Source organism: Liolophura sinensis, chromosome 6 (genome assembly GCF_032854445.1).
Source record: "Liolophura sinensis isolate JHLJ2023 chromosome 6, CUHK_Ljap_v2, whole genome shotgun sequence".
Taxonomy (NCBI): Eukaryota; Metazoa; Mollusca; class Polyplacophora; order Chitonida; family Chitonidae; genus Liolophura; species Liolophura sinensis.
The window spans coordinates 10,486,521-10,509,973 of record NC_088300.1 but is presented as its reverse complement, the minus strand read 5'-3'; the positions used below and the strand labels follow the sequence as shown (position 1 = coordinate 10,509,973).

The 23,453-nt window shown below is 37.5% G+C and overlaps 1 protein-coding gene across 1 annotated transcript in view; it reads right to left on the bottom strand.

Moving 5' to 3' along the window:
• Nucleotides 1-23,131, bottom strand: part of LOC135469156 (inositol-tetrakisphosphate 1-kinase-like) — a 51,147-nt gene extending 28,016 nt beyond the window's left edge. Inside the window, exons 1-2 of the mRNA XM_064747697.1 lie at nt 22,334-23,131; nt 6,167-6,191 (exon numbers count right to left, since the gene is read on the bottom strand). Coding sequence (XP_064603767.1) covers nt 6,167-6,191; nt 22,334-22,407 — 99 coding nt within the window. The 5' untranslated portion in view covers nt 22,408-23,131. The remainder of the gene's footprint in view (nt 1-6,166; nt 6,192-22,333) is intronic.
• Nucleotides 23,132-23,453: the final 322 nt, after the last annotated feature.

Here is a 23,453-nt window from a genome sequence, read left to right as displayed (position 1 = left end):
TCAATGAAATCCAGGAGTTTTACTTGTCAGATAACATACACACATGCAAGGATTTAGCCAGCCATATGTCTCCCGTCCGTGCGAAAGGCAAACAAGGCGTGCGATAAAGAGATGGGCAGAGTGGATTTGAGATGGGAGCCAAATTATTTTCCAGCTAAATAGGTATATGTTGAGATGGTCTACAAATCAGTAAAACATGAAATGTCCACACCTTGTTATTCTGTCTTTTTTCCCTGTCAGGCGAAATTTTAAAATCACTTAGCTGAACACTACCATAGTTTAAGAAAGCATACAGAGCCGAAATGTTTTAAAATCCACCCTTCGATCAACGTGACCAGGTTATCCAACCAGAGCCGGTATTAACCGGACAAGGAGTTGTCTCCCTTCGCTAAAGTACAAAGTGCGGAGAAATTGTCTTAAATCTCATTCCCTGGATAAAAGATTATTTCCGTAAACTTTTGGCATATTAAAATATATTTTAAATCTACCGAAATATTTAATACTTTTGGAATTTCCCATCATTAGCACATTCAAGACTCGATCCATGCACGCGGTACGTATAGGAAACATCGAACCACTTGGAGTCGGCCTAAGTATATAAGCGTTGAAATTGGAAGATGTCAAAACGTGGCTCTGATAAAACTAGCAAGATAATGTCTTTCTTCAACAAAGCTTCAACTCGTGCTAGTGTATACTCAGACGCCGAAGAGGATTCTGATTTGGAGCTTGATGTTGAACTCCAGGCACATACTGGTGCTGACATTGACAGCGATGACTTCATCGGAGATGTTGGAAGTGGACCGCCGAGTCAGTGTAGGTAACGGGCCACAGTGATGAAAAAAAAAGGTGTTACCGAAATAAAAACGTTTTCTGCAGGCTGAATGAAAACGTTCGTGTGGCTAAGTTACTGTCAGGCTTACCACACTGAAATTGAAAGTATGCAGTCAGAGTGGGCGAGTGGACTGAGGGCAGGAGAAATTTCAAGTCTGGTTTACTTTCAGTTTTGTTGATGTCGGCCCCCTGTATAAATTCCACATAAGTATCATTGGCAGTGGTCAGTGTGACCAAAAATCACGTCCAACTTAAAGCGACCATATTTGTTTAGTGTAATTCCTTTTAATTTAAACCATCAATCTAACTATTAGGCTCCGTGATCATGCTAAAAAATTCATGTACTAAGCCACTGATGCAGAGGCCAAGAAGGCTTTAAAGACATTCGCCTATTGTGCAAAGACAACTTTCATACTACATATATCTGTAATAAAGGAACCCTAGTCACATGAACCTGTAAAAGTTTCAGAGGAAATAACAAAAATGATGACAACATGAAGAACAGTGGTTTGACTAAATTCTGTCCACTATAGACCTCTGAATGCATCTAGACTGCATCTCCGGCCCCTCGACCCCAGCCTCACCTAACACCCTGGCTAAATCCCTGCACACATGTAACATATGACATTAATATATAACGTATAACACATGAACAGCTTTCCCTGAACTAAAGATCATATCAAATATTCATATCAATGAATGGCCATGAGACCATCCAATAAAAAATTTATCAATTTTCAAATAATACACCAGTAGATGACAATTACCCTGAATGACTACACATTTCGTCCGTGACTAGCTTGAGAGTTATATTGAATTTAGAAAGGTGATATTCTGGAAAATTATAAGTTTCAGCACCAGCATTTTGTGACATTTATTAGCCTGTAAAAATGCACATTTGTGGGTTAAATTTTAGGTCATTTAGGGTACGGCTTTAATTTATATTTCTGTACATACACATCAAAAGACATCCCCAAGAATACATATAACTTAGTGTTCCTAGCTCAAGCACTGGAGGGATTGTGACATATCTAGAACTTGAGCAAACATATAGCTACACACAAAGGAGAGTGTTCTCCACCCCCACACACACCAGTTTTATCTTTCTGTTGTCCCTGCTCTTTTCATGTCTCACTCACCACCTGTCAAACCTTCAGCCTTTTCCTATACAGAAGACTTTAACGATATGCACTTTAAAAACTTTCATCATTTACGTCCACAAATGTATACACAGTGTACAATCTAAGCACTTTTTGAGAACAAACAAAACCATTCGGCCTTCTAAAGGAATTTGTGAACACATCTGCACACATGCAATATCCCAGAACTTTACCTACACCCACTAACAGGGTCTAATTAATAATACATGGAAAGTCTTATTCTTTTCACAACAGTACAAGAACAGAATGACATACATACATACAAACTGGTGAGTGTACCTGCAGTAAGCAGATCACTGCTTCATTGGTAATGTAGGATATGTATTTTTTACTACATGTAACAAAGGCCTTTGCATACACCAAGACATGGGATTTTATAACATCAAAGGCATACTTCCTGACACTATTATTTATTAAGAGCGTAATGACCTAGGAGTTTCTCACCAATGCGGTAGCTGTGACTTCAAGTCCAGCTCACGTTGACTTCCTCTCTGGCCGTACGTGGGAAGGTCTGCCCACAACCTGTGGATGGTCGTGGGTTTCCCCTGGGCTCTGCCCGGTTTCATCCCACCATCATGCTGGCTGCCGTCGTATAAGTGAAATATTCTAGATTACGGCGTAAAACACCAATCAAATAAATAAATATTACTTATTCAGACATCTGCATATTTGAAATTGCAATATTATTTACTTACATGTACTTCTACTTATTTATTTCACTTGTATTTAGCACCTTACCAACAAATGTTTACCTCATACAATTGTGGTCAAGTTTCATAAGTTGAGGATACAACAGTGCATGATGCAAACCAAGGTCACTGACACTCCTACTGATTCATACCCGCAGCAGAACAAGCTGGTTTTGAGCCCGAGAACTTACTGGCTTGGGGCTAATCAGCTGTGGTGAGATTGCTGACCCGCTGATCCACTGAGACATGCAAAAATAAATTTTCCCAGCTGACTGTCCTAAACAGATGACCTGTCCTGTTACATACATAGCAACAAGGATAGTACCAAAGTACAACCACCTAATACAAGTCCTGATGCCTGAAGGGAAAGAAATGTCATCTCTCTCAAATGATGAACTTTTGTCATAACCTTCCATCTCAACAGCTGTATAATCACATCTGAAAATTTTACTATTTCTTCTTTTTATACAAAGAATAGTTTGTATTATGTGAATTTGTAGATTCACACATGTACACAAACTACACATTTAATGTAATACGTTTTTTTTTTACTGTGATTTATGCCATACTAAAAAATCGTCCATTTATATTATAGTGCTAAGGTGTAAGAATTCAGGGATCCATAGTGTGAGGGAAATCACTGCACTTCAAGTAAAAGACAAACCTCCTGACTTAATGCCTTAAACCAACGTTGACTGGATTTGCAGCTGCAGCATACATGGTCACAGGGTTAATGGACTTCTAATAAAAGCCCTTAGTTCAATCAGCCAGACAGGGTCTCATTGGTCAAAGGTTTAATAAACATCCAACACAATCCATTAGCTCAATCAGCCAGCTAGGATCTCACCAGCCAAGGGTCAACGGACTTCAAACAGAAGCCAATAGCTCACTTAGTCAGCCAAAATCTCAATGGCTACAGGGTTAATGACTTCCCAAAGACGCTCTTTTCCCAAGGGTTAATGGATTACCAACAGGAGCCATTAGCTCAATTAGCCAGCTAGGATCTCACCAGACAAGGGTCAACGGACTTCAAACAGAAGCCAATAGCTCACTTAGTCAGCCAGAATCTCAATGGCTACAGGGTTAATGACTTCCAAAAGACGCTCTTTTCCCAAGGGTTAATGGATTACCAACAGGAGCCATTAGTTCAATTAGCCAGCTAGGATCTCACCAGTCAAGGGTCAATGGATTTCAAACAGAAGTCAATAGCTCTATTAGCTAGCTAAGATCTCACCGGCCAAGGGCCAATGGACTTCAAACAGAAACCAATGGCTCAATCCGCCAGCCAATGTCTTATTGGTCAAGGATTATCTGACTTCAAAGAGAAGCCAATAGCTCAATCAGCCCACCAGCATCCCAATGGCTACAGGGTTAATGGCTTTAAACAGACGCTCTTTTCCAAAGGGTTAATGGAACAGAAGCCATTTGCTCAATTAACCATCCAGGGTCTCATTGGTACCGAGTAATTTGACTTCCATCAGAAGCCAATAGCTCAATTGGCCATGCAGTGTCTCATTGATCAATGGTTACCGGACATCTAGAAGACGCCATTGGCTACATGTGTGAATGCCTACATATTTTTTAATGCACAACATACCTTTTTTCCCTCTCTTTTTAACATTTCTCCAAGCTTTGTATGTCTACAGTTGTACTCTTTCAACTTTGCTAATTTTTTTTTATAATTACACTCACCAATACAGGTTAATTACACATTTCACAAACTCAGTGTTTACCTGTACAAGATGAAAATTTGCTTTATAACATGCTTTATGTCACAAGCACAGCACATACATGAGCGCTATCACGGATAACCTCATACTATATTTAGACCTCACAAAACCGAGAATATCAGTTTCATTACACCCATTACAGCTAAAGCATCACTTTGCCACAGGACCTTGATCAATGAAGTTACAGTTCCATATAAAAAATGTAAGGTTTCTGGCCATTGACAACAGGCTTTGTTCAACATATATAGACTGAAGACAGAAACCTAAATGCAATTCATCACAATGTTCTCAGACAACAGGAAGATCATGATGCAAACAAAAGTAGACAACCTTGAACTTTTACAGGCAATAACTCTCCTCAATTTACGCTTTTTTCCTTCCCCTGCCCCAATATCTTAATTCAACTTAATTTGCAATTCAAAGGTGAAACACATCTTTGTATACATATATAGATGCATGACTCAAGGAAACTTTTCATGCATGTTTTTGAACAAAGCACTACAAAACAGACATCGGATTACACATTTCCCCATCAACATAAATTAGCTGCTTTATGTAGCATTTCAACATACCACAGCAAACTTTAACAACCACTTAGTTTTTAGCAATCCAGTACAATTAAGTTCCCAATTACTTGACACACACCTGTCAAATGCAAATTGGAAGAATTTTAATGAAGTGAGAAGGGTTTAGACCTGAATTCTGTTGTTTCAGGATGACCTAACCAGGGTGATACATGCAGGCTGTGGAGGTGGACTGGCATGTGGGAGTGCAGAGTGAAACATAACACAGCCAGGCCAAGTCTGGCCTTGAACAGAACCTGTCACCTCTGTTGTCAGCCTGAGTGTTATGTAAGCCCAGGCTTAACCTTGTCAGAGGCCAGCCAACATGTCGCCTCAATTGATAACTGGCCACAATCTGGGGTAAAGGGACCAATCAGTTTGCTAAAACTCCACAAATATCTCGTAAGACACAAGCGAATCAAAACGCATGATACACCATGTGCACAATTACATTCTTTGGTTCTTAGACATGAGAAAACTGAAACTTCACCAAATCATGATGACTTGAAGATTCAATACTTGTACATGCATTTTCAATGATAATTATATTTCTAATTTAAAGCTAATGTAAGATACATGCATACACAATTTAAGACTATACTATAAGAGATATTTGGGGAAAAGTCAATCAAATCCAAGCAAATTTCTGTTACTATTTTTGAATAGCCAGAATAATTACCTTTCAGAACATCAGCTTTGTTTGTGCATGTGTCTCCATGCAAAATTGGTAATAGAGTTACTAAAATTTATCTATTTGGTCAATTCATAACTCTTTCAAATTTTATAATTATTGTATCACAATAAATAGAATACGTACGACCTTTATATTTCCTGAAAGGCACCAACTCTGGATTTCCTTGGTAAATAAAGATTCTTTGAATGGATTAGCAAACAGGGATTTGTTGTCACAAGTTGCTTCAATGAAAAAGAAACTTCAATAGTGATACTGTCACCAGTTTGACCACTGAAAGCTACAGGTATTTCATCTAAAAATCTACTTATCAAACATCCCTGTACACATCATGGTAACTGTGTCCTACCCGTTCTTATCTCCTTCCTGAATACATGCCCTTAAGCACTGCCATAAAACAATGTTTATAACCATCCCAACAAAAAGTACTTCCTTCTACAAGATACTACATTTTTTTTAACAGAATTGGAAAAGAAACAGAAAACAGTGAACTATATCTTACCTTGACCAGTTCAAGACCAGCATTTCTGAAACAAAAAAAAAAGAAACAATATAAAATGTGCAGGGTCAAATTTTGTAATTATTATTAACACTCATTAACTTAACAATCTTGACTAGTAGGTATTTATTTAATTAATATTATGTATTTAATTAATATCATTTGCTTGGTGTTTAAATGTCAAACCTAAACACTGGTTACAAATGTTCTGACTTTAAAACTGCTTTCACCAGAAATAGGATGAAAACCACCGTCACATGAGTATAAACATTTTTCTATTAAAATTAAGAAATATTACATAATTTGAGCCTTGAACAGAATTAACAGATAGGCAACAGCACAGACGAAATTGGGCTAGGATATAAATCATCTGGCAAAACTATGTGTGACATAGCTGAAAACCACAGGCATGTTTGTGTTTAAAGTTATTTGTGCAGGTCAGTTGGGATTGCCATTCTCGCCATAGGGTCAGTTCTGAACTGTTCTCTACAAAACAGAACAATGCATCTGTAGGTGAACAACATGTACCCAACCAAGAGGTTCTGAGAGGTTCCTCACTGCTGGTAACACAGATGGATCCTAAACAAAAGAGGCTTAGAGGACCAGCCTACCTCTTATTCTGTTTAGGTTGGCAATGGTTTTACACCAGGTTTACACAAAACTCAACCGAAATAAATAACAAGTCTATAAATACTATTATCACCAGTGTTGAATAAATTAATGAGTTACTTTATTAGGCTTCAATAAGTTGTGTGCTAAAACAGACTGTGTTATAGTTGATTTTGTGCTTGTGCACTGTCTTTGGTTCCACGGGTGTTTTCCCCACCATATATCTTTTTCACACAAACAACTTTCAGACAAATATGAGACCATCTACCCAGAAATCCACAGAACAGAAAATGATAACAGGTCTTAGTGATATTACTTTGTCTGTAGAGTTATACTTTCTTTTAACTTCACTACTGGCTCTGTGTGCTGTCTCTGGTATGCGCACACAAAGCATTATAAATGATTTCAAGTTTATACCTGTAGAACTCAATAATGGGTGGTAAAATGCTTCTCACACCTGTGTTTTGTTTGGCGCATTGCCGCCTATGTCTGTGTCAGTGCAGATGACAAGAAACACAACATCAACTGAATATGGCCTATAAAGTACAGGTTATTGTCAATACCAGAAACCTGTCATTCAAACTGTTTGGTGTTGATGCACTGCACAGTACATGTATATGAAAATACAATCTTGTGAAAGCTTGTAATGCACATGTGCTGTGTTCTAAATTCTGTGCAGTACTATACATGTGTTTATTAGGTCCTTGTACAAGGCTCTTCTTGAACAAGTTTACATGTTTTCAGACACAATTGGAGAGATGGTGATGAGAGAAGATGGTGATTAGAGAGGATGCTTCTGATAAGAGAAGACGATCCAGGACAATAAGACACATCTACTTCGCAGTGTTTTCATCTTAGAAGAATTTATCGAATTCAGGGAATGTTTGTAGTAAATTAAGTGCCAATTGAGAGCTTAACCTGAAGTTGACCTTGTCAGCCTGCTGTCTTACCGGTGACAATCAGTAGCAGGATGTTTATCATGTCAGATACCAGTGTTATACAGACTTACAACTGCTCCAGTATGTACCTGGAATCTTACGCATCTCTCGTAACCATGACATACCTAGTCTGTGGAATTCCACACATCCTGCCCCAGGCAAATGCACACCACAAACAGTAGAAAAAAAGGTTTCAACCATATAAATGTCCAAAAAGGTTTTTAAACATTACTTAATGATTCATGTACTGGATAGTATTGATTCGGACTTTCTATCATAATATTCTTGGTGAGTTATTACATCTAGCATACTGGTACATATGGAAATGCAGTACCTAACATAACAAATTATGTAGATGTACATGTATATATGTCTAACTCAGTGTGTTTAATCTCTGATCAATACAAACCTTTAAATGGTGATTTAACTGCTTTCAGTAAGACAACACAGCGAACAAATCAGTATTTAACTGATTACAGAGTACATCATATCACTTGATCAAACAGAGAAGCAGTACTATAACAGCAGGAAGACCAGACTGCTTTTTTACGCTACACGCACCACATACATGTATTTGCCACAATTTTAGAAATTGATACAAAGCTTCAAGAAACATGTTCTTGATAATTCTGTGTTTGACTGAATGAATCATGAAGGAAAGACAATGAACACTCATCACACTAAATGTTTTATGCCTTGTTCTTTTCTTCTCCAGCAGAATTTGGTTGCCTTCAGAAAAATAACTAAGGTAAACAAATGAATACAAATCATTCCTTGTTGGAAAAGTTGGTGAACATTTGTGCAAGAAAAGTGTGAAAGGCCCTTGTTAACATGCCACCTGTGCTATGTATACAAGCCAGTATCAAACAGAAAGGTGCAGCTGATAAAGTTTGTGTCACTTAATACTAGCCTGCTTGTCAGAAAACCGGATTGGAAAGTTCACAGCGGGCCATGTTTTTAACCCTAATGAAGACAAGACAGACAGCAGTGATCTGTCAGTATGCCATAGTATAGGCTGACGCAATTTGATGAACATGGCCTGTAAAACTTTGGAGACAGTCTGGTCACGCTTGACTGAAGATGGATTTTTTTTCTGCTCAGAAGTCAAATTACGACTAAGTGTCAAATTAATATATTAGAAGAAGAGATTATTGTTCCCGGAGGCTGTACACGCATGAAACACTTTAAATGCCAATCTGACAAAGTTGAGCAGCAACTCAGGAGTTATTTGAAAAGTGCAAGTAATTGTTTGTGGTGAGAGAATGGCATTCCTCAGCTTCCAACCACATACCATCAAAATATCTGCCCTTTATTTGAGCAATGAAAGCTAGGTTATACATGGGGTTAAGAGACGGAGAGATATGAAGCTCTATTGTTCTCCTTCTGTCAGGCTTGAGAATCATGCCTTCGCTACTTTTGATCACGCGGCTGTCCGAGACTTCACGAGATTAATTCGACAGTCACAGGATTTTAGAGAAGACATCGCTTAATCTTTGCCATAGAATGCCTTAAGTCAGGAACCAGATTCCGAAAAAGGTTACTGAGGTCAGTATAGTATACGTCCGCTTACATATTAATTCAACTATCATGAATTCGAAAGGTATTTACCTCCAAATTAAATTCTTCATTTCTAGTGGTATGATCGAGTTTGTCATCAAAATGGCGTCTTCTCAAATGTCAGTTTCATCTGGCCGAGGAGTCATTTTTAGTTTTATTCAATGAAGCATCAGTCCACCCACAGCCTGATCAACGCTGACCTTTAATTAATGTGATTTCGAATAATGTACGTATAGTAAATATATGTTTGCCTTACATAAATTTACTGCATTTTTTCTGTTGGTGAAAGCATCTGAAAAATAGAGTTTTCAAATTTTCCTTCGTGTTTTTAATTTAATACAGGCAGATGTTTAGTAATAAAACTATTTAAATTTTAGATATCTAATTCAGCAACAAGATGCATTAAATACTGTTGTGAGTGTCTTCAATTATTTTAGTGTTTATTGGATTTATTTACATATGGCATATGACATATAAAATGAAAACCGAGAGGTAAGGTTAATTAAATTGCGTAATATTATGGAGTTCATAGTGCAAAAGAATGTATGGGTGGCGGAGCTTGGTTCCATTTGATGTTGAAAGAGCATGTGGATTTGGCAGGCTATACTTACATGTATATTTAAGGGAAGAGAAAGAAAATGTACCATTCAGCTCCAAATCAAGTACTGTTGATTTTCATGCCAGTGACGAAGCAAAATTCGTACATATTAGATCTGAGCTCAAATGCTGATTTAACATTTTAGCCCTTTCTGTTATTGTAAACTGTCTTTACAAAACATTTCTTTTGTAGAGTCGACTACTTATGTGTCAAAAAACCAGAATTAGGAAGCCAATTGGCCGTCATCAACCAGACAACTCGTATCCTGACCATGTCGAACTCAACTGTAATTATTAAAAGAAATGTCGAAGTCATTATCTAATTTAATGACTTGACCATAACTCTTCGGACATCTCAATGGAAAGGAACCCATGTGACATGGGCTTTTTAATTTCTTTTGAAAAAAGAATCGTCGTAAGTAAAATAAACTTCCGCGTAACAAAACATATCGGTCAAAGAACGTGCAGATGCCTACAGCAAGATTTTTAAAATCATGAACACGAATCAAGACAGAAAAATACAAAAGTACCTATGTTTATAAGTCAAAGTGGGGTAGCTGGGAAGACGGATAAACAACACGAGAGACCATGGAGAAATGGTCACAGGGCACCAGCATCAAGGTCAAAGAAGAAAAGAAAGCATGAAAGCGGCATATAAAGTTTTGTGAGTGTCTTTGCTTGACCTTTATAAGCATGCACAAGAAAATGATGCTTTAGATCATTACACTCCAGGGTATTGGACGTACACACAACTCATTTATGATGGGAAATAACACCCATTTTTTCTACTCCGTCAGTGCTCAGTAAACACCAGGTTGTACAAAAACATCACATGAGTTCTGGAAAAACACCTAGTCTATCTGGAAAGCTGAAAATTACACAAATCCAAAGAATACACTATCACCGACAATGATTTAACAACAGGCATTTTCCTGGTTAACATTTTGTGAGACGAATTTCTTCACCCACCCTGTTTGTAACCAGGGAAATCACGTAGTCTCTAGCTTTCAAGTTGTCTTACAGAACAGCGTATAATTTCACACAATTATCTGTTGGTATCGGGAGACATACTTTTCCATGTATATGAAGAAATGAACAACGGCAGGCGATTTGACCATCGGCTAGCGGGCATTATGGCAACAGGAGTGTTGACTATATTCATCATGTCTGTCAGATACGACATCGGCTCTGTCTGCGTAGACATCGGCTCACTCTACCCAGACTTTGTGGCGTCACTGCCTGCACCAAAACAATAGTAAGTCTAACACGGTGGGCTCTGACAGCGGAGTTTCATATTCCTCCGTCTCTTCATCCCAGGTTATACAAAAATAATCGTGAAGTGGACTTAGAAAATCGACATGTACATTCCAAATGGGTGGTTAGGACTGGATAAAACGATAAAAGGGAGGCACAAATAAAGAGAAAGGAAAGATTCTAACAGATAACGTGGCCACAGTTTTTTTTAATAATGTACAGGTAAAAAGATTAAAACATCCATGTCTGTTATTTTTAGCACATAAAGCGATCAAGTATTTTTTTAATTTCAAATGACTGCTCACAAAACAGATAACTAAATACATTAAGTAATACCCTAACAACTGTTGCATTGAATGACAGTATTAAAATGCTATTTATATATGAAAGATACACGTATTTTATCTTTGTATACATATGTGCATGTTTCTCCTACAATAATATATTTTCAAAATGTTTTTGTTCAGATCAGTGTTCAGTCAACCAATTCCATAAAAATCTAAAGTAAATGTTTATACTTAGTTAAAACTCATTATGAACTTTGGAAAGTTTAGTAAGTACACTCATCTAACATTGCTAAACAGACATGCAGTGTATTTAAAATTTCTGTTCATCATGAATGCTGTACTCTCTTGAACTACGCCAGGGAAATTCCTCTTTACAAGCTCTTTATGGCCTTAGTCGAAATGGACTGCTAACCTGAGTCATTCACAAAAAAAATAAATGTACATGTAATTAATGATTTTATTAGCCTTAGAGAAAAACCCTCAACCTGACAAAAACAAGTTGACAGAGCACCTCATACTCCCTTAGTCATACAGGCATGTGAGCCAGTCGGCTTTTCTTAAGGATTACAAAAATATCTGAGCTATTGGAGTGTGAGTGAGTTAGTGCAGCAATTTGAAATCGTACTCTCCAAACCCACTCACAGCAACAGTCTGGTACCGGCAAAATAGGGAACAGCCCTCACAGCCATAGTTCCTTCTCGAAGCATTTTAAACGTCAAAAATACTTTCGGGGCTTCCAAGATGGAGTGGGCAAGCTTGGTAAATACGGTGTTACTGTGAGATAAGCAATGTGACGTCAATAAATCCAAGGGAAAGGACGACGCAGACATTCTAGTTGTTTTTGTCGACTCAATATGTTGGAGGACTTGGCAGGTGTCGTCGCGTGCTGGGGTCAAGCTCGCCGGCGTCTGGTCAACGCCTGCACACGTGCCTGTACCAAGCATCGGCCGGCACACAGTCTCATGACAAATGTCACCTCTGTGAACTTAGTCAACTGCCTCCATCCTCCAGTTTTATTTTAGCACTTATGTCTTCTCCAGTCTAACGTGGGACTGTGAGAAACTTTCTGCTCTGCTCAGAACAGTCCTATGAAGACGTCTTCGGTAATGCTTACATGTATAAACTGTCCAATGTTCGGCAATATATTGAGCCATCACTGAAAGGCTTTAATGGGGGAAAAGCAAGCTTTATATGACAAAAAATAGGGTCAATTGAAAGGGAACAGTTATTTATTTATTTGACTGGTGTAATATACCATACTCAAGAATATTTCACTTATGCGACAGCAGCCAGCATTATGGTGGGACAAAAACAGAGTAGAGCCCAGGGGAACCCACGACCATCCGCAGGTTTCTGACAGACGTTCCCTCTTACTGCCGGAGAAGAGGAAAGGCATAGTTTGTTTTTTGGGATTTTTTGGTTTCTTTTATTGTGGCTAATGAAAGAGACATCAATTTTCAAAAAAGTAGATTGAGAGAAGAATGAAAACAGAAATTGCACTGAATGCTCAGTAGGATCCTTGTTTTTAAACATATACATGTATGTCCATTGTTCCATAGGCAACTAACCTGTCTTTAAAGACTAGTACTGATGTAATAGCTAGTATCAAACACAGAGGGATAGTTCTATTCCAATATATGTAATTTTTTTTTGCTTTGTGACTAAATGAGGCAGCACACTAACATAACAACTTACTATGTGTCGGTATTTAATACATGTGCCTGATAAACACACCTGATAAGAGGGAATGTTTCCAGTGAGGGAAAACTACAACCTCAAGTGGACAAATGTTAAGACACATCCATCAAATACATCTACCTCATGCGGTGCAATACTAGCATTAAAGATCTATACGGCACACAATGTATATGTATATGTATAGTTTAGTTGTTTAATACTGAACACATCAGAGAGTACCAGTATCAGTATGCCAACAATATCCTCTAGGTGTACCAGGATCTTTAACATGAACATTTTTTTTACGATAACAGCGGCGAAGATTTTGGTAAAAGTAAATGTACAGGAACTTCAGCATTTCTAATACAGGCTGACTATGATTCATCAACTGGTCACATGACTGTAAAATGGAAACCAATAAATACGACAAAAAACTGCTAACAGCAGCCAAAATTTACTTAACACAGCTGTGAATGTATAAGAATTACATGTGTTTACAGTACTCCAGTCACCAGTGCATATGTACCTGGCACCATACAAAGGTCTCAGGCAACACATCAACAAACCACGAACACCATGAACAATGACCACCGTCAACATCAGTCTATACACGCTCAAAATAAAGCAGAGTTGCCAAAATTTTAAGTTCTCACGAATGCAGAATAAGTTTTCCCCTATTACCCCAAAGTCTTACGTGACATTATCTCAGAACAAAACTTAAAGACTATGGCCATTCTGAGAAAAAACTCATTATCTAAATACAAGACTGACCTCTTACTATATCAGTATAAGGCTACTCTCTATCTCAATATAAGGCTGACCTCTCACTATCTCAATGTAAGGCACACCTCTCACTACCTCAATATAAGGCACACCTCTCACTATCTCAATATAAGGCTAACCTCTCACTATCTTAATATAAGGCTGGTCTCTCACAATCTCTATATAAGGCTGACCCGGCCTTTCACAATCTCAATTTAAGGCTGGCCTCTATCTCAATATAAGGCTGACCTCTCACTATTTTAACATAACGATGTAAAGGAGTTCATGTGAGAACATAGGAGTTCATGTGACAACAAGAACGCCCGGAGTATATATTCAGCCACTGAGTTTTGGTATACTTTTGTTTCTACTGGTCAATGAGAACAGCAAAAATAAATAAGTGGGCATCAGAGCGCAGGTGTTGACTGGGGGCTCAGTTGGGCTGCTGTACATGCTTATGTACACTGCCTAATGAGCCTGACACTATCCCAATACATACAGGTACAGACTGGTATGATTGTCCAACATCTATGAGGTGTAAAAGTCAACTTGAAACTAGTGCAAATCATCACCTTTCAAGAAAGGCACATTTCTGTTCTCAGCTAGAGAAAGTTGATGTTATGACTGTTGCCTTTTCTCAGGCTGACAAGAGTGGGGCACCCCAACAGGTGGTATTGGGGTGGGGGTGTCAAAAATAGGTTCAGCCAGGACAAACCATAGCTGGGGTCAGCAGGTCCTCAGAGGTTGAATTTCTGCATCAAACTGGCACCAAATTTTTAAGGCAGCATATTTCAGCCACTGTTCTGAATTGAAGAAGTAAGCCAAGGTCAGAAAGCTGAGGGCTGGGTGACCTGCTTCATAGGGTGTCTCCAGGGGATTTACTCTGGTCAAGCCATGTCCATGTAGTACTGCTGGACACAAGCTGACCCTGGCCACAGCTTGCTCAGGGTCAGACCTCCTGGAATGACCACACATGACATATGAGTCACCCTCATGTGCCACCCTGTTCAGTACCATCAGATGTTAAAATATTCTTGAGTACAGTGGAATAAAACACCCACCAAATAAATAAATAAATAAATACAGAGGAGATGGCTCCTTGGAAATTATTCTGGATGCAAGAATATTCTTACTAGAATAGGCGGCCTATTTGTCACTGACAAATATTTAAACTATTTGCTGGCATGGTAAGAAGCTTAAAGCAAACAGCAAAACCAAGCATAGCAGCCAGAGGCTCTTGTAATGTGCTTGCATGTAGGGAACTCTCAATTATGGGACATTCTGATGGGAAAAATTACACAGCAACAAAATAGGATGTTCTGTAGCTGATATGATGCATTCATGTATAATGAAACACTATTTATAGATGCGTATAGAAAAGTCATATGAATGATAAATGGGTCCTGGGACAAGTTTTTAATGAGAAATCACATCTCCTTTGAAGTTTGATATGCAGACAGTATATGTTTACCAACCAAAGATAAATGCTCATCTACAGAGATATGCAACCATGAAATTATGGCCTATATGCTCTTCAAAAGTTGACACCATCTGAAATGGAAAAACTGGACAAGCATCTGATATTAAATGACACTAACTCATGACACATCAGCATACTGGTATTACATCATAGCCTGCACGTGTCAAGCATCATGTATGCGAGGCGAAATTCATCTAGATCTAATAAGGTATACACTTTATATCATGTGTGTACTGCGACAGCGCCCCGGCTTCCTCACACCATAATGCTGGCCGCCGTCATATATCAGTGAAATTTTCCTGAGTACGGCGTAAAACACCAATCAAATAACTAAATAAATAAATTGTGACAACATCCCCAGAGTTATACTATACCAGACTGTTCCTCTACAGTTCTTTTTCATCCATGCTGTACTAAAAAAAAAAGTCACCCCAGGGGAAGTTTGTTAATAAATCCAGTTTTCTCAATATTAAGTCATCATACAAAAGAAAAAATACAAGAGTATGGTATCGAGAAGTGAAAAGCATTGCTGAGGTAGATTTGCTACATCACAAATAATGCATAAAGTGAGCACAACTATGTCAGTGGATAGGTGGGATGGTCTGCCAGCAACCTGCAGATGGTCGATGGTTTCCCATAGCCCCTGGACGGTTCCCTCCTATCATAATATTGGCCGCTGTCATATAGGTGAAATATCCTTGAGTACAGAAAACACCAATCAAATAAATAAATTAAAATGTCAGTCTGATATAGGTACCTATAATTGACATATAACAGGACTGGGTATTTTATAGTTTAACCAAAGTAAACGACCAAACATTTCGTCCAAAACGTGCACTTTCTGCAGGCAAATAAATGCTGAAAAATATTACTTTTAGTACTGAAACTTACATTTTTCCAGTAGGAGATTATTCTACCTTTTAAACACACTTGTAAACATTTTTCTAAGATCAACAGAATTCTAAGAAAAATGCAACTCTGAGTGAAGTTTTAGGCCATTTACTGCAGTTGTGGATGATACTGTTGTCACGTGACAACACACCTTCCAGTAAGCAATTTCGTCATTTGGGTGCAATGTTGCATCATCACAATTTGAAAAATTTCCTTTGAGTCTAAATAAAAAAGTGCCCACATTAGTCTTTAAAAAAAGTGATTAAACCATTATTAAAAATAACCATTATTAAAAAATATTTTTAAAACCCTCTCTCTATGTTAATTTCTTTTTTAAAACCCTCTCTCTATGTTAATTTCTTTTTTAAAATCCCTGTCTCTTTCATTTGCCACAATAAAAAAAAAAAAAAATTCCCTACCAATGTCCAGTTATGCTCAATAAAGGAATCCAGGGATAGAAATTAGAAGTAAAGTCAGCAGTACAATAATCCCTAAAAGTTGCCAGATGAACTATTGGCCGATATGTGATCAAATGCACTGTGTACTTAGTTTTTAATGGCTAACTGTTTTAGTAACTGACCAGGGGGGTGTATCTGCAGTCACCGTAATTTCCACACGTGGTGCAATATATCGTTTCCAATCATCCTTCAAATATCGTTGCGCAGCTGATGTTGTTGGATCAGCTTCATCCCTTGGGTCGGTTATTGATCCATTCGTCGAATTGTTTGGTTAATCCCAATTTAAGTAGGTCGTTTCACTGCCAACGATTATCATATTTCTAAAGTCGCAATCCTGTCCCCGTGAATTTCATGTCGCGATATGCGCCTTGTGTTTGTTCAATGAAAAGTGACTGCAGCAAGGTAGTCTATTTTTGCAACAATGAAAGTCTTTTACAAGAAGTCTGGTACATTTTATGGAAACGCGATTTTCCGACAAAAAACAATGTTTTGAAGTAATGTGAAGTTTTCTTACAAACAAAACGAATAAAGAATCCCCCAGTTTGGGAAACTGATCAAAGTAGCAAACTTTCATGATTCAACTTGACATTTGTCCGTGCTGCACATAAATTTTGACGGACAAGACCATTTTTTTGCCCAACATGTCTGACAAGTCAATGGTAATTTCGAACCCTGAACTCTTTCACGACAGCCTTACTTCAAACAGCATACTTAATACTGCATGTGTTGTCATTCATGTGATGCTATATATATATATATATATATATATATATATATATATATATTATATATATTATATATATATATACATGTACTTTTATATACCAGTGACTCAATATTATAAACTGGTAGCTCAAAAGTTTGAAGTCTCCAAGTCAACACCATACTCTAACCACTCTGTTTCATACGCATATATTAAACCACCTGTACAGGTACAAAGTAGGAGTACACATGTGCTATAGATGGGCAGAGTCCGAGTGGAGAGTGTGTAGTGTGGTAAAAAAGGACAACACACACGGACAGACCAAGGCTAGAGGGGACATTCAAGGCTTATTACTGCAGTACTCCACTGCTGGTGTAGACAAACGGTGAAGGCCTAGTGGGACAGGCTTTAGCTGGCCGATTCCACTTCCCTGGTCACAAATCATCACAGCTTTCCATAGGGCCAAATCAGTCCTGTATTTATTATGTATGCAGTGTACACATATACAGACACGAGCCACAGTACAGCGGTTTATCTAGGCAGGTTCACAGCCTAGCAAATAGGTCACACATTTGAACCAACATAACTTGCTATACTCCAGGCATGTTCCCTTACACTACACCAAGCTGCGTGACTTCTCAAACTATTCTACTTATTATTTGAAGTCCAGGCTATATTTTTACCAGTAGTAATACACACAAATGCCAAAAGTTTTCGTGGGTGAGCTAGAGAAAAAATCATCTACGGTACTAACTAAGGGCATAATACTTGTACACAATTAACATACACGTCACACACAAAAAAACTTACAAGTATGTTTACAGAAGTGAAAAAAGTGGTCTAAATAAAGTAAAAGTTATCACTGAATGGGCATATCTAAATTCTCTGGCTGTATATACCCTGCTCAACTGTAATATAACTTTGAGAATGTTAAGTCAACACAAATTTTCTTCACAAAAGCTGTTTAATATAAAAGTAGTTCATTTCATTAAAATAAAGGCCAAGTCCTTCTCATCATTTGGGGGTTTTTTTTCAAAATTTTAGGTTAACCAATGCGGTTACTGTGAGTTCAAGTCCAGCTCATGCTGGCTTCCTCTCTGGTCATAAGTGGGAAGGTCTGCCAGCAGCCTGTGGATGGTCGTGGGTTTCCCCTAGACTCTGCCCGCTTTCCTCCCACCATAATGCTGGCCGCCGTCGTATAAGTGAAATATTCTTGAGTACTGCGTAAAACACCAATCAAATAAATAAAATAAATAAATAAATTAAGAGCGTGTCTTGACAAGTACATTCTACAACAAAAACTTTGCCAGATTGGTTTGTGAAAACTAGTAACATTTATTAGTTTTGCATTTTAAATTTGGCTGGTATAAACATGCCTGTCAAAATGCAAAAGACTGCTCTATCATTTATATTAAACATAACATAGAAAAGAAAGTACATATGTATCCCCTAAAATGATTAGAATCACCAATGAAAGAAGCTTTGGCAAAAAAATTTTTTATAACACACACATGCATGAACATACTGAAAAATGATCTTAGCATGTACCACGTGCATTTAAGTTTATACCTCACAAAATGAATCCTAGCTTACTGACCCTTTATACCAAGCAATACATGATAAAAATGAATACATGCAGGTATCAGTTACACAGTACACCTCATAAATAACCTCTTATCTTAGCAGGGCTGTCATATGAAATCTCTATTTGTATGTATTAAGTTTTCATAGCACTGATAAAGTCTAGAGGATGTTAGACTTGCTGCTTAATCAGAAGTTCACCTTCATACAATTCATTCATTTAGATTAATACTAAACTTAATTTATGAAAAAATAATGAAAATAAAAGACAGTTTGCCATACTGAATTTGATGTTCACATATTTAATAATATTAGCCGTGAGAATTTACAGCACACATCATGAAGAAGTCTTAACATTTGTGAAAGTTATGATGGAGTAATGATAATGAGTAAACTTATCAGACATCAGAGGTCATGGTAAGGTCACCTTCTATTAGGTCAATCTTAAAAAGTTCTTTGCTTGTAGTAACCCAATCCTATTAGACAAAAAAAAATAAGAAATCGGAAAAAGGTAGGAATTTTAAAGAAATTGATATTAAGAAAAAACAAAAGAAGAAGAATGGTCCTTTTTGGTGGGTCCATCGGGTCACTCCCAACAAAATACACTAGTGAAGGTTTTAACAGTTTATTTCTCTGGACCTTATTTGGGGGAAACAGATCACTTCCAGCACAGCCATTATCAAAGAAGTTATTCATTTGTAAATTAAATTATATATGTGAACTCTAAGAAATCTATGCGTCCAATGTCAATCCTGGATATAATTTAATTATTTTGAGTTAAATACACTGGCACAGGATTATGATAAACTAATGAATTCAATAGATTTTACAACACAGTTTACACCAAAGTTTCTTTCCTTTAATTGTTATTTTTTTATGTACATGTACTTTATCCACTTCACTTGATCTTATAAGTATGGCATAGGCTGCACAAGAATGTGTATATTCTCAACACTGCAAATTCTACACTTTTCTATCATCTGCATTTTCCAACCTATTACACAACCTGAAAACATGCAGTTTGCAGAAATAGCTGTGTAATTCACAAACATGGGATTAATACCTTCCACCACTTCACAGACATACCTTTATCAATTTATTAACTTTAAACAAACTTTTTAAGAACTGAATTTAACAACCTAAACTGAAATCAGAAGAAATGTCCCTCTGGCTTACGTTAATTCTATTCCCTCAACTCAAAATAAACTGATGGCCAAAAGCAGTCATATTACAGCCTATCAATACCACGTGTTTATGGACTGACTGGCAGATCATGAAATCTGTATGTACATGTATATAAGCAGTACATAAGTATACACTGACATAAGGACTTGAGTCAGAAAGAGCTTTGCAGAATCAGCCCCAGTACTTATAAATACACACTAAATATACATAGCACACTGTTTCATAGGATATTAAAATATATCAACTTCACATCCTCCTTATACATTAGGTCATGGAACACAGGGGCAAAATTAACATCTAGCATGTCACCACAACTGTATACCATGTGTTACACAGGTCACCAAGAGATCCGGAAGTCATTAAAATGTCAAGTAAAACTTTAAATAAACTGAAGCCATGTGTCTTTCATTTATTTGACCAGTACATGGTGACCAATAACCTTCTGCCCAAATTAAAACAAGTTCACATACATATACGTGTATTCTTTAGTTTTACCGTTCTACAAATAGTATACAGCTACATAGCATACACGTTACTACATTTACGTGATATACAACTGAAGCAGGAAACAGTAGAAATTATGAAATTTATTTTATCATGGGAGATATACAGAGTATGTGTGTATGTGTGTGTGTGTGTGTGTTGGAGGTGGGGGATGGGGGGTCAGAGTGGGTTTTTTGCTAGCTTTACCCTAATGTTGCTTCATGACACATCTTAACTCTTATTTGATTTAACATACCAAGAAACTTTATTCTAAAACTATATGTTGACAGTATTAATAAAACTGACACAATATTTCATGTAGCAGTTGTACAAATCATCATAATAGCTTAAAGGCTTGGATTAAGTCTACTAAACAAAAACAAGATTATTTCCACAGGTAGATTAATCCTTAGAGCTCCAGGCTATTGAGGAGATCCCGCTGGCAAATCGTGCCTACAGCCCTGTGCTTACACACTGAAATCCTGACCACAATACGCAAATATAACAGTTTGTTCCAACCTCACAGAAAACGCACGACAGTATTTGCTGATGATTTAAAAGGTCACCAACCTAACACGCTTGCCTTGCCTCAGAGTGTGATATTCTCTAAAGAGTGAAACACACTACCCAACAAGAACTTAAAACAATTGGGGCATATCATTAATTTGTCTAGTTTGCACGTAAGCAACAGCTTTCTCCAGATAAAACATACATCTACCTATTAAGGCAAGTGAAGCTAAGTTGTTTTCACAAAAGTGTAATTCTTTCAACAGTTTCAACAGCCTGAGTTTGTAGCCTACTTGAGATATTACCTTTCAGATGTTCACTACATACTTGTGCAGTTGTTACATCATCTACTGAACATAATCATAATATAAAAGAAACATGAATTGAACATGTATAAAATATATGTACACTAGGAATTAAGACAGACAGAGAAAAGAAATGCTACAAAAGTTTGTATTTACACACATTATACGGAAGTGTCAAATGGCACTCTAAACATGTCAAATTATCAACATACAGTCATACAACATTATGAAAACAGCAGCAACATATGTATGCAAATCTGTACACAGATTTGTAAATGTAGACAAGACCTGTAACTTTAATGAAATTGCAACTAAACAGACCTACTGTAGTACACATTAAACATCAACTATTTAGCTTTTAACTGGCCAAACAGATCATTCAACAACTGGAGATGTCAACATTCATTCTGCATAGTGCATGTGAATTATTCAGCCTCTGATACTCTATTGTATATATTCCAGTATCGGCACACGTATTTGTGCATATGTGCAACTGACAACTGACATGTAGCACAGCGCAGTGCCCTCAGATTGTACTAGTGATCATGTCTCGTCAATGCGGGCTTGTTAAATATGTGTATGAGTCAATGACAGAGTAAATACTACGTTGTAGAAGCGCTGTGCGTCCCCACAAAGCTCGCGATATGGTGAAGATATAGGAAGGCACTAGTGCATAAATTAACCCAGATGAAGACGGTGCAAACGTTATGCCATGGTAGGCAAATCAATAGACAGATGTAAGTAAGCTAGAGAACCGTCAGCCTTGCAACTACAACAAAACCGACAGGGATTTAATTACAATAAAATCTATTGTCTGGCGTGTAAACATTGAGGAGGATGTCAAAACATATTTGTCACCGGAAGATAAAATAAATGAAAAAAATAATGTACGATACCTGCACAAAATGGCAAAGTCTTCGAAATTGAGTTTTTTGCTCTTCTTTTCGCTGACCCAGTATCCCAGGCGCATGATGTTCCCGGTGTACTGTACTGTCACAAGTTGAGGGGTAAGGGAACTGGTCCGGGTTTGATGTAAGCTAACATAGTCCACTGCTCTTATATGCGGGCCCAATCGCCGCCAAACACACCTACAGAGACGGGGCCACTCTAATCACACCTTCCCGCTCTGCCAAGCACCATTGACGAAATTTCTCGGTCTAAAAATAGAACAGCTTTTCCACATCTCGGAACGGCGCGACCTCGCGAGAGGAATCCCTTATTTAGACATTTCTTCAGAAAAATGACAGCTGTAATAAACGCAGTTAATTTACAGCACATAAATTAATGCATGAAACTAAAAAGGAGATATTTTCGCATTCACGATCGCAACGACTATGCAGAACCGCCATAAAAATGCGAACCTCGTCACAGAGCGGAAAATCCCAACTGCGCGCATCTGCTACATAACACGTACACGAAAGAAGTTCGCGCTGCGACTGTTAGCTATACACATTAAATTTTGTCCTCCAAAAACATTTGAATGTGGAATTTTTCTGTTGTCAATTACCGACACGTGGCTTTGGTTTACAGTCAAACGATGTATCGGCGGTAAAAGGTTTGGGATTGAATTATAAATTCATATTTAGGCGCACAGAAAGAAAAAAGACCACAGGATAGCGACAATACCTGGTGGTCAAAGGACAAAGATATATCTATGTAAACAATGTATAAAAATCCTCACACATGTAGCTGTAGATATGTCAATGGCCATAACTCATTTGGTGTGTTAAATTATAGACGATAAAAATCCTTAACATTTTTAAAGAGAGAGAGAGAAAAAAATAAAGTAAACTGCAGAAAATGACTTTCTTTCTTTTTTATTTTTATTTATTTATTTATTTATTTATTTTGTCGGCAAAAATACACTTATAACTGATGGCTTGCATGATATTATAATTGATGAAGTCAGCAAACATTGCAATTTAGAACCTTAACCATATGTGTTTTTCAAAGCAGTTTAATTGTCCCCGGGAACAAAGAAAAGTGGGAAATTGTGTTGTTGTGGTTTTGTTGTTT